General features: G+C 42.8%; 1 protein-coding gene across 1 annotated transcript in view; it reads left to right on the top strand.

Moving 5' to 3' along the window:
• Positions 1-2,257: 2,257 nt before the first annotated feature.
• Positions 2,258-15,454, top strand: part of PDGFC (platelet derived growth factor C) — a 119,360-nt gene continuing 106,163 nt past the window's right edge. Inside the window, exon 1 of the mRNA XM_060778792.2 lies at positions 2,258-3,136. Coding sequence (XP_060634775.1) covers positions 3,034-3,136 — 103 coding nt within the window. The 5' untranslated portion in view covers positions 2,258-3,033. The remainder of the gene's footprint in view (positions 3,137-15,454) is intronic.

Below are 15,454 nucleotides of genomic sequence, written 5' to 3'. Positions count from 1 at the left end.
TTACTTTATTTTCGAGATCATCAGACTGGGCCACAGCAACGTGTGGCAGGGGATGGCTAGTCTATATAAATAAAAATGTAATGTTCATTTGTGGAATTAACAGAACTCAAAAACCACTGGATGAATTGACACCAAATTTGGACACAGGACACCTAACAATCCAATGTATGCCCTTTGCTAAAAAAATTGATTTTGTCATTTGGGAGTTATAGTTACTGGGATTTATAGTTCACCTACAACTAAAGAACATTCTGAACCCCACCAACGATGGAATTGAACCAAACTTGGCACACAGTTCTCCCATGACCAACAGAAAATACTGGAAGGGTTTGGTGGGCAGTGTCATTTGGTTTGGGAGTTGTAGTTCTCCTACATCCAGAGATCACTGTGGACTCAAACAATGATGGCTCTGGACCAAACTCTACACGAATAATCAATATGCCCAAACTTGGACACTGGTGACGTTTGGGGAAAATAGAATCTTGACATTTTGGAGTTGTAGTTGCTGGGATTTGTAGTTCACCTACAATCAAAGAGCATTCTGAACCCCACCAAGGATGGAATTGAACCAAACTTGGCACACAGTTCTACCATGACCAACAGAAAATATATATAAACATTTATTACGGTCAATGACCAGCATCAACAGAAAATAATGCAAGGGTTTGGTGGGCAGTGTCCTTTGGTTTTGGAGTTGTAGTTCACCTACATCCAGAGAGCACTGTGCTCAAACAATGATGGATCTGAACCAGAGGTGGCCCTAGGTAATTTTCAACGGTAAGCAAACAGTATTTTGGCACCTCCCTCCCCAACTAATCATTGATATATATTTTCTGTTTGTTGTGGGAGTTCTGTGTGCCATATTTTATTCAATTCCATCACTGGTGGAGTTCAGAATGCTCCTTGATTGTAGGTGAACTATACATCCCAGTAATAGTTCACCTTGCCGTATTTGCTCCCTTGCCTGGCCCGCTTTGGGTCCGGAGGCGTGCCTGAAGACCGTGTGCACCAAAGTCACCTCTTCTCCTGACTTTCTCCTTAGCCATTGGGACCGAGAGAGAGAGAGAGAGAGGTGTGGAGATGCCCACCTTTCCTGAAGGTAGGCGCAAAAACAAAGGAGGGAGCGGAGGTGGGAGATACCTCCAGCTGGAGGGGCTCTCTCTCTCTCTCTCTCTTGGTCCCAATGGCTGAAGAGAAAGTCAGGAGAAGAGGTGACTTTTGGTGTGCACGCTGGGGGCTTCAGACACGCCTCCAGACCTGAAGCGGGCCAGGGGCGGCGGCTCCGCCCCTTGGCCCACCCGCAGATTGGAGAGAGGAGAGGAGGCGGGTGGAACGCCGGGGGATTGGGAAAGGGATCAATCGTGGAGAATGATTGAGCGCCAGCTCTGCCTCCGCACCCGGTGGCTGGTGGAGCAGGAACGAGAGGGGCTAGGCGAGGCTCAAGGGCCTGGCCCCTTTGAGAAGAGGATTGTCCGGCAGCGAGGCAAGAAAGCAGAGGCTCCCCCTGGACTGCTAGGGCTGTTGTGAGCTGAGGGGGTGCTCCTCAAGTGGCAGTCGAGGGGCATTTACAGAGGCGCCTCTGCACCCCTGGCAAAAAAAGTGTTCTGCGACCGCTTACTTCGCGTAATGGACGAGCCGCCCCTGATCTGGTCCTAACTCTACACGAATACTCGACATGCCCAAATGTGAACACTGGTGGAGTTTGGGAAAAATAGAATCTTGATATTTGGGAGTTGTAGTTGCTGGGATTTATAGTTCACCTACAACCACAGAGCATTCTGAATCCCACCAAGAATAGAATTGGGCCAAACCTCCCACACAGAACCCCCATGTGGACCACAGCAATGCGTGGCAGGGGATGGCTAGTAATAAATAAATACCTCAAGGAGACAAGACTTTTTTTCTCCCACCTTGAGACATAAAACCCCACTTGTCCTCGTTTCCAACCTCTGAGAATGCCTGCCATAAATGCAGGCGAAACGTCAGGAGAGCATGCTTCTGGAAACATGGCCAGACAGGTCGGGAAACTCACAGCTCTCCTTCCCAACCTTTTCCCGCCAGACCTGGAGGCAAAACACTGGGGGAAGCAGGGTCTCGAGTTGGCTCACGAGAGAGAGAGAGAAAGAGAGAGGAGCCGGGAAAGAAAGTTGCGCTCAGTCCTTAGAAGGCTCTGACGGGGAGGAGAGACCCGGGAGAGAGGGAGGGGGAGAATTTGGGGTGGAGCAGAACATACTTCGGAGTAGAAGAGAGCCCCCCCCCCTCTCTTTTCTACTCTACGGAGGTGGGAAGCAGCAGCACTGAGGTCAAGAGCTTGCTTGCTTGCTTGGCATGCCCTCCTCCTCCTCGTCCTCCTTTCTTCTCTCGCCAAGCTGAACTGAACCCAGGTGCTTTCGGAGCCTTGGCGTTTTCTTCTCCTCCTTTCTTGCTTTCTTTCTTTCCCTCCCTCCCTCCTTTCTCTCCTTTCCCCTCCCACCCACTTTTCTGCCTCTTCCCTCCCACTTCAAGTCAGGAGGCGATGAAGGGGAATGGCAGGAACACGTGAAGGAGCCGAGAGGGAGAAGGAGGCAAGCAGCCGCAGCGCCTCGAGCCCGGCTTGGGGCTGAACTGCACCCGGCGAGGGAAGTGGGGCAACTCAAGGAGGAGGAGAAGGCGGCGCTGGGGTGTTTTTCCCCCCCTTCCTCCTTCAGTTTGGGTCTTTCTTCAGAGCTGACAGGTGCTTCTTGGAGCCCCCTTCCCAACTTTGGTCAGCGTTGCTCTGGATTATGCTCTAAACCCAAAAGGAAGGGGACAAAAAGGGAGGGAGAGTGAGACACCCGAGGGGGAAGAAACTTTTGGATGGGATTATGTGGAAACTACTCTGCTGCTGCCACCGCGTCCTCCTCTCCGGCGGGGCAGCCTTTGTGGGCTGGTGGCGGGGCTGAAAACAAGAAGGGGAGGACTTCTTGAAGGGGGGGAAACAAGGCTCTCCGTGTGCTTGCTGCGTGGCTCGTGAGAAGGCTCCGACTCTCGCCCTCCCCACCCCGCCTTGCCCAAATGCTCCTCTTCGGGCTCTTCTGGCTGACATCTGCCCTGGCGGCGCAAGCCGAGCTGAACCTCAGCAGCAAGTTCCAGTTCTCCAGCGCCAAGGAGCAGAACGGTAAGGAGGCGCCCTGCTGCGGGGCCTGGGAGGCGCCCACACGTGGATTCCCAGCCCCCTCCTCCTCCCCACGAAGAAGGAGGAGGAGAGGGCAACAGGCTGAGGGCCCATCTGCACTGTAGAATGAAGGCTTCCACTGCCAGGGCGCAAGGCTATGGGATCTGGAGAGTTGTCACTGGACAAAGTGTGGAGCCTTCTCCACCAAAGAGTGCTGGTGTCTCACCAAACTATGGCTGGATCCAAACTATGGTTTGGAACTGCATTATATAGTCAGTGTAGACCAGAGGTCCTCAAACTTTTAAAATAGAGGGCCAGGTCACAGTCCCTCAAACTGTTGGAGGGCCGGATTATAATTTGAAAGAAACATGAATGAATTCCTAAGCACACTGCACATATCTTATTTGTAGTGCAAAAAAAAAAAAAAAAGCAATACAATAATTAAAATGAAGGACAATTTTAACAAATATAAACTTATTAGTATTTCAATTGGAAATGTAGACCTGCTTTTGGCTGATGATATAGGATTGTTGTTGTGTGCTTTCAAGTGATTTCAGACTTAGTTTGACCCTGAGCGAGGGCCGGGTAAATGACTTTGGAGGGCCATATCTGGCCCCCGGGCCTTAGCTTAAGGACACCTGTTGTAGATCCTTACAGTCTGCACTATTATATGGGTCTGCACCAGAAGTGGGCAAACTTTGGCCCTCCAGGTGTTTTGGACTTCAGCTGGTTTGGAACTGCATTGTATAGTCAGTGTAGATTCTTACAGTCTGCATTATTGTATGGGTCTGTACCAAAAGTGGGCAAACTTGGGCCCTCCAGGGTTTTAGACTTTAGCTGGTTTGGAACTGCATTATATAGTCATTGTAGACTCCTGTGGCACAGTGGGTTAAACTGCTGAGCTGCTGAGCTTGTTGACCAAAAGGTTGCAGGTTCAAATTTGAGGAGCGGTGTGAGCTTCTACTGCTAACTCCAGCTTCTGCCAACTTAGATGTGAGTAGATCAATAGGTACCACTCCAGCAGGAAGGTAACAGCTTTCCATGCAGTCATGCCAGCCACATGACCTTGGAGGTGTCTATGGACAACATTGGCTCTTCAGCTTAGAAATGGAGATGAGAACCAACCCCCCAGAATCGGACACGGCTGGACTTAATGTCAAGGGAAAGCCTTTACCTTTAACCTAGACTCCTGCGTTTTGGACTTCAGCTGGTTTGGAACTGCATTATATAGTCAGTGGAGACTCTTACAGTCTGCATTATTATATAGGTCTACACTAGTAGTGGGCAAACTTTGGCGCTCCAGGTGTTTTGGATTTCAGCTGTGTTGGAACTGCATTATATGCTCAGTGTAGACTCCTACAGTCTGCATTATTATATGAGTCTGCACCAGAATGGGCAAACTTGGGCCCTCTAGGTGTTTTGGACTTCAACTCACACAATTCCAAATAGCCAGTAAGCTGTTAGGAATTGTGGGAGTTTAAGTCCAAAACACCTGGAGGGCCCAAGTTTGCTCATGCCTGCTGTAGACTCTTACAGTCTGCATTATTATATGGGCCTACACCAGAAGTGGACAAACTTGGGTCCTCCAAGTGGTTTGGAACTGCATTATATCGTCATTGTAGACTCCTTCAGTTTGCATCATTATATGGATCTACACTAGAAGTGAGCAAGCTTGGGTCCTCTGAGTGTTTTGGACTTCAACTCCCAAAATTCCTAATGGGCCGGTAGGAATTGTGGGAGTTTAAGTCCAAAACACCTGGAGGGCTGAAGTTTGCCCATGCCTGGTGTAGACTCTAATAGTCTTCATTATTTTATGGGTCTACACCAGAAGTGGGCAAACTTGGGCCTTCTAGGTGTTTTGGGCTTCAACTCCCATAATTCCTTATAGCCGGTAGTCTGTTAGGAATTGTGGGAGTTGGAAAACCAAAACATTTGGAGGGCTGAAGTTCACCCATACCTGGTGTAGACTCCTACAGTCTGCATTATATGGTTCTACCCCAGAAGTTGGCAAACTTGGACCCCCCAGGTGTTTTGGACTTCAGCTGGTTTGGAACTGCATTATAAAATCACTGAAAACCAGGCATGGGCAAACTTGGGCCTTCCTGGTATTTTGGTCTTCAACTCCCACAATTCCTAAAGGCCTACTGACTGTTAAAAATTGTGGGAATGAAAGTCCAAAACACCTGGAGGGCCCAAGTTTGCCCACTTCTGGTTGTAGACCCATATAATGGAGACTGTATTATATGGGTCTACACCAGGCAAGAGCAAACTTTGGCCCTCCTAACAACTCCCACAATTCCTACTGGCTATTAGGAATTGTGGGAGGTGAAGTCCAAAACACCCGGAGGGCCCAAGTTTACCCACGCCTGTTGTAGACACATACAATTCTGACTATAGGAGTCTATACTAGGCCATCTTCAGTCTGCATTATATGGGTCTACACCAGAAGTGGGAAAACTTGGACCTTCCAGGTGTTTTGGACAACTCCCACAATTCCTAATAGCTGCCAAGTTTGCCCATGCCTGGTATACACTGACCAAAGTGTATTATATGGCAGTGTAGACCCAGGCTACGATGCCCAGGATTCCTTAGCATTGAGCCAAAGCAGTTAAAGTTGTGTCAAGCTAACTGGATTCTACAGTGTAGACCAGTGGTTCCCAACCTTTTTTTTTTTTTTTTTTTTTTTGACCAGGGACCACTTTGATCACAGACCATTTGACCAGGGATCACTTTCCAACATTAGTACCAAAAGGATTACAAATCAGTTTTTGGCTAACTGTAGATTTGGTTTATTTATTTGAAGTGCTGATTCAGATAATTGCATTGGATACACCACACCAGCTCTAGTTTCTGGTACAGAACATATGCCATCCAATAGTCGCCATCTGCTCACCCACAGAAAACCATTTTTAATAAGCCTCAGCACTATAAGAGGGTTTTGCAAGACCAGTCGCTCTCATTGCAGTGGTGTAGTAAAGATGAGGCCGCATAACATATTTTAGTTCTTGCAGGCCACTGATGGCCCATGGACCACACATTGGGAACTATTGGTGTAGACATCCTCATTGAAAGTCTGCAGTTGCAACATGCCCCATAGGCTTAAGGAAATGAGCAACCCCTGGTTGTGCCCAAGGCTGGATTTTCCTTCTGCTTTTGTCAACTCTCAAAAGCTTGTCCTGGAAATCCTGGGTGATGGCTTCTTTTAAGTGCCACTGTGCTCTCATGCTAGAAACTAAGGACAAGTTTGCCACCGCTCCTGTTTGCAAAGATTGGGCATCTTGGGAGGTGGCCGGTGGGGAAAGGACCATCTCGCTTGGTCAGAGTGAACCTTTGGGAGATTGAAGCCAAAATGAATAAGAGTTGGCGGCTTGACTTCTCGGTGTCATTGGTCACCCCAGGGAACTTGTTGACCTTGTTAACTGAGGCAGGATAGGTAAAAGGGCACCAATTAGGAAGCTGAAAGAGAGAGGATAGGTTAATTGTGTCTCCTGAAAGGTCCCGATATGGCACTTATGATCACCCTCCCCTTCTGTCCCTCCCAGGTTGGCCTCTGTCTGGTGAGGCTTTATGGCAAAGGAACTGGTTATTTTTACATAAAGGCTGGAAACTAGTTCATCTGCATAGGAAACAGTAATAATTTTCAGGCTTTCAAGTTCACTGAAATGTTTAGAAAACTCTCAAAAGCAAGTTCCCCTGGGTTCGGGTTGAGCAGACTGGGGAGAAAGGCTCCTTTCATACAGAGGGCAGCTTTGGGGTGTGTAATTTGCTTAGCCTCCGAACTCCATATGATACACATTATTCAGATTTTTAAGGCCTTCCTGGCTCCCTTGATCTTGTATTACAAAGTCATTTAAAGGGATACTTAGCAAACAGAAAGGCTAGATGCCACATGAAACCGCACGTTGAATGGAGGCTGCCTAAATTTAGGCTATTAAACACCCTGCTTTCCAGTGGTGAATGCTAATGTAAGGGGAAAATGTTTTAGTAGTTTCCTTGTTAACCAGAAGGACATGATTTCATCTCGAAGCAAACAAGCCAAACAGGCATAAAGACAAGGGGGGGGGGGGGAGTTGGGAGAGGAAAACCCAAACACCGTATAAAATAACACATCGCTTTGAAGACATTAGCTCAAAGCAATAACCCCTGTGTGTTTACTAGGGGCAAAAAATAATCCCTTTCTGTTGTGTGAGCTGGTAAACTGTGCCTTGTGCAGAGAAATTCATATTGTTGCTGGTTCTTAATGTGATGACATATGGCACCTGGGAGTGCTAGGACTGCAGATCAAAGAGCAGCATAGGGATCAGTCTCCAACAAGAATGGATGCAGAAGGCCCGAGGAAAGCGATCAAAAGACTCAGAAAACTCAGCACTGCATTCAAAGGAAACTGATCACACTAACCTTTGTCCTTGAGCCAAGGAAGGCATCTCTGCTTTGCATGAGAATGGTAGAATTTTTTACCACCTTCATCATCTGGTTCGTCTGTGGGATGGAACTCTTACAGCAGTTTTTCTCAACCTGGGGGTCAGGACCCCTGGGTGGGTGATGAGTGGGGGTCAGAGGAGTCACCAAAGACCACCAGAAAACACAGTATTTTCTGTTGGTCGTAGCGGTTCTGTGTGGGAAGTTTGGCCCAATTCTATCGTTGGTGGGGTTCAAAGGGCTCTTTGATTGTGAGTGAACTGTAAATCCCAGCAACTACAACTTCCAAATAGACCAAATGTCAAGGTCTGTTTTCCCCAAACTCCTCCAGTGTTCACATTTGGGCATATTAAGTATTCGTGCCAAGTTTGGTCGAGATCCATCATTGTTTGAGTCTACAGTGCTCTCTGGATGTAGGTGAACTACAACTCCAAAACTCAAGGTCAGTGCCCATCAATGCCCATCCATTGTTGGTGGATTTCAGAATGCTATTTGATTGTAGGTGAACTATAAATCCCAACTCCTAAATTACAAAATGAATCTCTCCCCAAACCCAGCAGTATTTGGGCGTATTGGGTATTTGTGCCAAATTTGGTCCAGAGAAAGAAAATACATCCTGCATACCAGATATTTGGAGCCCCCGGTGGCGCAGTGGGTTAAAGCACTGAGCTGCTGAGCTTGTTGATCGAAAGGTTGCAGGTTCGATTCCGGGGAGCGGCGTGAGCTTCCGCTGTCAGCCCTAGCTTCTGCCAATCTAGCAGTTCGAAAACATTCAAATGTGAGTAGATCAATAGGTACCGCTCCGGCGGGAAGGTAACGGTGCTCCATGTAGTCATGCCAGCCACATGACCTTGGAGGTGTCTACGGACAATGCTGGCTCTTCGGCTTAGAAATGGAGATGAGCACCACACCCCAGAGTCAGACATGACTGGACTTAATGTCAGGGGACTACCTTTACCTTTACCTTTACCAGATATTTACATTGCGATTCATAACAGTAGCACAATTACAGTTATGACATAGCAACAAAAATAATTTTGTGGTTGGGGTATAGACTCCTACAGTAAGAACCTAGCAGTTTGAAAACATGCAAATGTGAGTTAATCAATAGGTACCATTTCTGTGGGAAGGTAATGGCACTCCGTGCAGTCATGCTGGCCACATGACCTTGGAAGTGTCTATAGACAACACCAGCTCTTTGGCTTAGAAATGGAGATGAGCACCACCTCCCAGAGGCGGACATGACTAGATTCAGTGTCAAGGGGGAATCTTTACCTTTTACTATATGTCTTATCATTAGGGTCATGGTAGTGTGCTCTATAGTTGAGCTTTGATTTTGCTTAGATGATTATTCAGTATCCATTTATTGGACTATTGATATGGGCCCTACAACTTAATGGTATTAGATGGTGTTTATTTAATTTAAAATAAAACTTTTCAAGAAAAGACAAACTCTTCCTAATGGGTACTGTTATTAATCAGTTCTTAATTTGATTTGTATGTCTTCAATGGAACTTGCTTTTGATTTATAGTTTCTTTGTTACTATAACTTCTGATATAAGAGGTAAAGCAAAACCACCACATAATTTTCTTAACACTTCACAGTTATTTAGGGAATCTCATTAATGCTTGTTGAACTTGTTTTAACTTGCATTAAATGAGTGATTTTGCACTTTTCTGGAACTTAAACATATGTGTCTGTAAGATAGGAGCTGGTTAAAGGTCCTTGAAATTGCAAATGGAAAATTGTTCTTTACACAACAGGGTTGTGCAGAAGTCAAAACAATAATACTGTCAAGCTTCTCCACACCTTTCCTTTTTGTCGAACGATAAACATATTTGCTAGGAAATATGCCAACAGCAAACCTCCCCTGAACAGATCTTGCCAAGAAAACTCATGGGTCACCATAAGTCAGAAATGACTTGAAGGCACACAACAATATCAACGACAATGTTTGTGTTTGCTGAAATTGCTTCCCAAAGAAGCAGTCATAAGAGTCAAGCCACACTCTTTGATACTATTTATAGGATTTATATCTAAATAGTTACAGAACAGTAGTTGGTAACATATGGCTGGTGATAGGTAGGGACTTGTATATCAGCGGGGCACTAAATCCACCCTAGGGTTTAGTCTGAATGTTAAAGAAGCTGTCCAAAGTATTGAAGCTACTTTGGGAATTGAGTTCAGAACCATAGATAGTACCACTATAGTTTGGTCTAAAATTCAGACTTGATTCACCATGTCACTAATGTGAAAGGTCATAGACACCATTACTTTGGCCCCTTCGGGTGTTGTTAGTCTGATGCTCCCATTAGTCCCAGCTGGCATACTCGCTGGTGGGGGATCATGAGAGCTGCCATTCAATAGTAACATTAAGTTGCCCCTCAAAATGCAGAATGGAGAAATCTTCTATACTACATTTGTCCATCAGACCCAGTATTTTCTACTTTAGCAGAGGTTCTGAGAGTTTTCAGGTATCTTTTACATCATCCATTGCTCCACTTTGGAGATGTTCCCTTTCCAGCTATTTCAGTCTCTAACTAATGATATTTAATACTGATACTTTTACACATTTTACAATGGTTAAGAGCTTCATATCAATTGTGATATTATCTTTAGATAATATACAGGTTGTCTGTATGCAGGCAGTCCCCGAGTTACAAACACCTGACTTACAAATGACTCATGGGGATGATACAACAGGAAGAGTGAAATAATAATAATAATAATAATAATAATAATAATAATAATACTATGGATTGTTGATGTTGCAATCCCAGGCGACAGCAGGATTGAAGAGAAACAACTGGAAAAGCTGACACGATACAAGGATTTAAAGATTAAACTGCAAAGACTCTGGCACAAGCCAGTAAAGGAGGTCCCAGTGGTGATCGGCACACTGGGTGCAGTGCCTAAAGATCTTGACATGCACTTAAATACAATCAGCGCTGACAAAATTACCATCTGCCAGCTGCAAAAGGCCACCTTACTGGGATCTGCATGCATTATTCGCTGATACATCACACAGTCCTAGACACTTGAGAAATGTCTGACATGTGATCCAATACAACAGCCAGCAGAATGATCTTGTTTGCTGTGGACTCATCTTGTTGTGTTTCAAATAATAAAACTAAAAGCTTTATTTGTATCCTGCACCCTTTCCCTGAAAGGACTCTGAGCGGCTAGGAAGGGAAATCCACCCCTAAGAAGGGAAATTGACCACTGAAAACCTTATCATGGGGGAAAGGTGTCTCAAATGAAGCTTTATTATCAATCCTTTTTTCCACAACAAGCCATTTTTTTTTCAAAATCCAATTATCATAGAGGCAGAACGTGAGATGCAGTCTTCTTAACAGGGGCACAAACAGCAAAATAAACACCACAGTGTGTACTATCCGAAGCTAACAAATATATATTTTTGGCTGGAGTTACACTTAAAATTTTACTTGTTTTGACTTACATGCAAATTCAACTTAAGAACAATCCTACAGAACCTATTTTGTCCATAACTTGGGGACTGCCTGTAAAGCATGGAGGCAGAAGCGGTGAGATAGCATGTTTAAGGTCATTGAGTATATTTATGGAAAAGCCAACATTTTGAAGTATTTTCAATTTGTAGTCCAATTTCCGAACAAGTATTCAGGACCAGCTATTCCTGTCCATTAATTTTTAACCAATTTAAATAGCTATAGTCTCTGTTGCTGAGAATGTAGAATTCTTAGTTAAATTGCAAACCTTTCCAAATACAGATAAAATAAAGATACAAGCAAACTTTCTCATGATTTAATACCAAGTATTACCTCATACATTCTGTTTGGGCCATCTATATTAGGCTGATACATACTGAGGACAAGGCTTTTTATATAATGATTCTACAGTTATCAAATGGTGGAGTCACTATTTGGGAAATATGAGGGAAGCATTCTTGGAACCTTTCAAGAATCAATGTAAAACAGATTTGAGTTCAGCCTTTGCATAAATTGTTGTTTTTATGAATCGCTGTTGATATTTTAACTGCTACTTTTAAGTAAGTGTAATATGGTTTTAATCAGATGATCATTTTATTATGTTTTATGAGTGTTGTATTGCATTTTATGACATGTGTGATGTCTTGAAGGGTAATTGTTTCCTAAAACACAATATACAAATTAAGATGCAAACAGTATATTTAGTTAGAAGACAGTTAAATTAAATTAAATGGGATTTACACTAGGGTTAAAAGACAGTTTACTCTTTCAGAGAGTTGTGTATAAGATTGTAGCCTTCAGTGTTACTGCAATGTGATTTTCTAGCCTTGCATTACATACCAGAAATATTTTGTAACAACTTCCAAGTCTAGATTTTTTTTATAATTAGCAGTGCATGAAGAATGTATTTGCCACTGTCTGCCAGGAATTCAGATTGATAAGCGTGGTGAAGCCAGTGTTATTGTGGCATATCTTCAAATTATTTCCACACTTGAAAAGCTGAAAGCTTGGCAAGATTTCTACAGAGGGGAGTTGCCTTTGCCTTGTTTTGAGGTTGAGAAAGTGTAACTTTCCAAGGCTCACCCAGTAGGTTTCCATGGCTGAGTGGGGATCTGAATTTTGGCCCTCAGAGACAGCATAAAAACAACTTGAAACCTTCCTTCTTAAATCTCCTTGTGTCTAACCGGTTGATGTTTTATGGCAAAGATTTTTCTGGGGGTAAGGATTTGTTTATAAAAAAGACTGGCTTTATTATTTTCTTTTTCTTTTTTTGGCTCAAACAATTGCAGTGTGCTCATTTAAAAGCACAGAGAAGACCTGGCTTCAGAAACATTTTTATGTGGAATTCTACTCTTTATCACTTCCAGCACAAAGTTGTAGTTTCTACTTAAAATATAAAATTATGATAGGAACTGTAAAAATATCTGAAGTAATCTATTCAAAAATAACTTGAAAATATGGTTTGCTTTACTAATGATTTACAACCATTCTGCTATTTCCATTGTTTGTTGAAACTGTATTTGTGGCAGATTCAGGTATAAAACCTCAGTTCCACACGCAGTTAACTTGCTTAAATCTTATTGAAATCTAAGAAATTTACTCAGGCTTTGTGTAAGAGTTGAAGCCAAAGCCATAATACCAAGTTGGCAAAATAAGAGACTTAAGGTAATGAAAAGTATACAGTAAAGTCTCACTTATCCAACCTTTGCTCATCCAACGTTCTGTATTGTCCAATGCAGTCTGCCTCCCGCCCAGATCCACAGCTGTTTCAATACACTGCGATGTTTTGGTGCTGAATTTGTAAATACAGTAATCATTAAATAACACTACCATGTACTGAACTGCTTTTACTGTCAATTTGTTGTAAAACATGATGTTTTGGTGCTTAATTTGTAAAATCATAACGTAATTTGACGTTTAATGGGATTTTCCTTAATCCCTCCTTATTATCCAACATTTTTGCTTGTCCAACGTTCTGCCAGCCCATTTATGTTGGATAAGTGATACATTAATCAGTACATGTCAAGGACTTGGAAGGGAAGCTTTTTAAAAAAAAACTAGATAAATCTTCTTATATAAAGATATATCATTGGATACTAAAGTCAGAATAGTCCATGCCATAGTATTTCCAGTTTCTCTGTGTGATTGTAAAAGTTGGACAGTGAAGAAAACTGGTATTAAGAGATCAGTTCTTTGAAATGTGGTGCTGGAGGAGAGTTTTGCAGTACTATGTACTGCCAAAAAGACAAATGCAGGGGTCCAAATGAAAACAAAGCCTGAATTGTCCTTAGAGGCCGAGATGACTGAACTGTGTTGCTTGTGTTTTGGACATAGCATGACTCACATGATGGTTAAAAAAATGAATTCAACATGGACATTACTAGGAGACCAGGTTTTAATCCAGCCTCTGAAAAAAAATGGCAAACCTTTCCTGTAAAATCTTGACAAGAGAATCTTGAGATAGGTTGCCATAAATAGGAAATGAGAGAAAGTAGTAGAAAAAGATGAAGACTACATTGTAGGTAGATAGATTCAATCAAGGAAGCTACATCCCTGAATTTGCAGGATCTGAGCAGAGCTGTTGATGACAGTGTGAAGTGGAGGTCCATCATTCATAGGGTCTCCATATGTTGAAGCTGACTTTATTAATAAACAAACAAACAAACCAATTTTTCACAAACAGCTGAACATGACCCTAAGCAAGATCAAATACTTTTAAAATCCTCAGGAAAAGACAAAAACAACACGAAAGTTCCCATATTGTGGGTGAAAAGGGTGTTGCAAGAAAGAATATGTTTTCCTCTTAGTACCTGCTCATCACATTTCCCTGTTGTATACATATACCGCATTTCTTCGATTCTAATATGTCAATTGATTGCAAAATGTACAATCATTTCAGTACCACCAAAAGAAAAAAATCTCTCCCTCTCCCTCTCTCTCTATATCTCAACATCCTTGATTATAAAATGCATTCCATGTTAAGAGATATTTATATAATGAAAAAGCGCATCTTTGAATTAAAGAAATATAGTACTATAGCTGAGATTCAGCACATATAAGTCTCATTTATTTCAGTGAAATCTATTAGGAATATTTGCTTACATTCTATTAAAAATCTGGTGCTGAACCTGGAATAGATCATATACCCTCTCATTAGGGTATTCCTATAGGTTTGGATAAGTGAATAAATAGGACCACAAAACAGACTGGAGATGATGTTACCATAATTGTGAAGAATAGGTGCTTCCATGGGCTTTGGATCTGTGAATTCAACCTACTGTGGATCATCACACCCCATATAATTAAATTGTGGTGACATGATTGGGGCGTGATCTTATCCATGCAGTGTCCCAGAACCAAAGCTTCGGGGATATGGTAGGTCCACTGTAGTTTGTGTTTAAGGAATCATTCCGGTTGGTATATGAATGACTCGGGGGGCATTAATGTGGAAGAAAATTGAGATATGACAAATTAAAGAAATGAAAACAAATACATACTATTGTTGCAAGACAGACTTATATATGCCATGTGAAGCTAGTCCAAAGATTGCACATTTTAGCAAAACAAGGAACTAAGAGACATTTTAGTCTGGGAAGCAGAGTGTTTCATGTGGTTCCTTAGAAGGCAGAGATGATGAGATCAGAGCTTTTCCAAAAATGATGTTTTGTAACAATTAGCAGTAAATATGGTGACTATGAGTAGTTTCCTCTAATAAAAATAGAGAAGTTGTGGGATGAACAGTCTGATTTTATAGTATGACTTCCAGGTTTGGAGAAGAAGGAAGGAGATGTTCACACTCAGGAAGGGTTTAAAGAAGAGAATTTGTCAAAGGACCTGAATAGAATAGTTCCAAGAAGTGCAAGTGGATTACCACTTGGGTTCTTTGAAACTCAAGCAGGCAACATGTTCTACTGGTGAAACTGGGAGGACCCTTGGTTTCTGTTTAACATGAAAGTGAAACCAGATTTATGGAATAGTTTCAAAAATAATATCATGTACTACGACTATCATGTACTACGACCCAATCATCATAGTGGTTAGATTCTGTCAGTTGTAAAAACAAAAAACAAACAAACAATACTGTAGATTGAGTTGATGGCTCTAATGTAGTCAAGGTATAGGATTTGATTATTTGTGGATTTCATTAATACAGTAAATCTAGGAATACCTAGGTCCTCTTTAAGAGAGTCACACTGAAAGATCTAAGGATTCCTAAAAGGTTTTTGCTCAGGGTTTTTAAATTCATGGTTTCCCATTTTCTTGGGGGTCTTGCATCTCTAACCACTGCAAAAAAGAGCCAACTTTGGCCCTATCTACATTGTCCAAAGGCCCTTCCAGACAGGCTCAAAATGTGTGGTGGATCCCAGATTATCCTGAGGTGTGCAAACACCACCTCAGGCTAATCCTAGATTTCCAGGTTCACTCTGGATTAAA

The sequence above is a fragment of the Anolis sagrei genome, chromosome 5 (assembly GCF_037176765.1).
Source record: "Anolis sagrei isolate rAnoSag1 chromosome 5, rAnoSag1.mat, whole genome shotgun sequence".
In the NCBI taxonomy this organism is placed as follows: Eukaryota; Metazoa; Chordata; class Lepidosauria; order Squamata; family Dactyloidae; genus Anolis; species Anolis sagrei.
The sequence above is the reverse complement of the archived record's forward strand: the minus strand, read 5'-3'. Positions and strand labels throughout refer to the sequence as shown.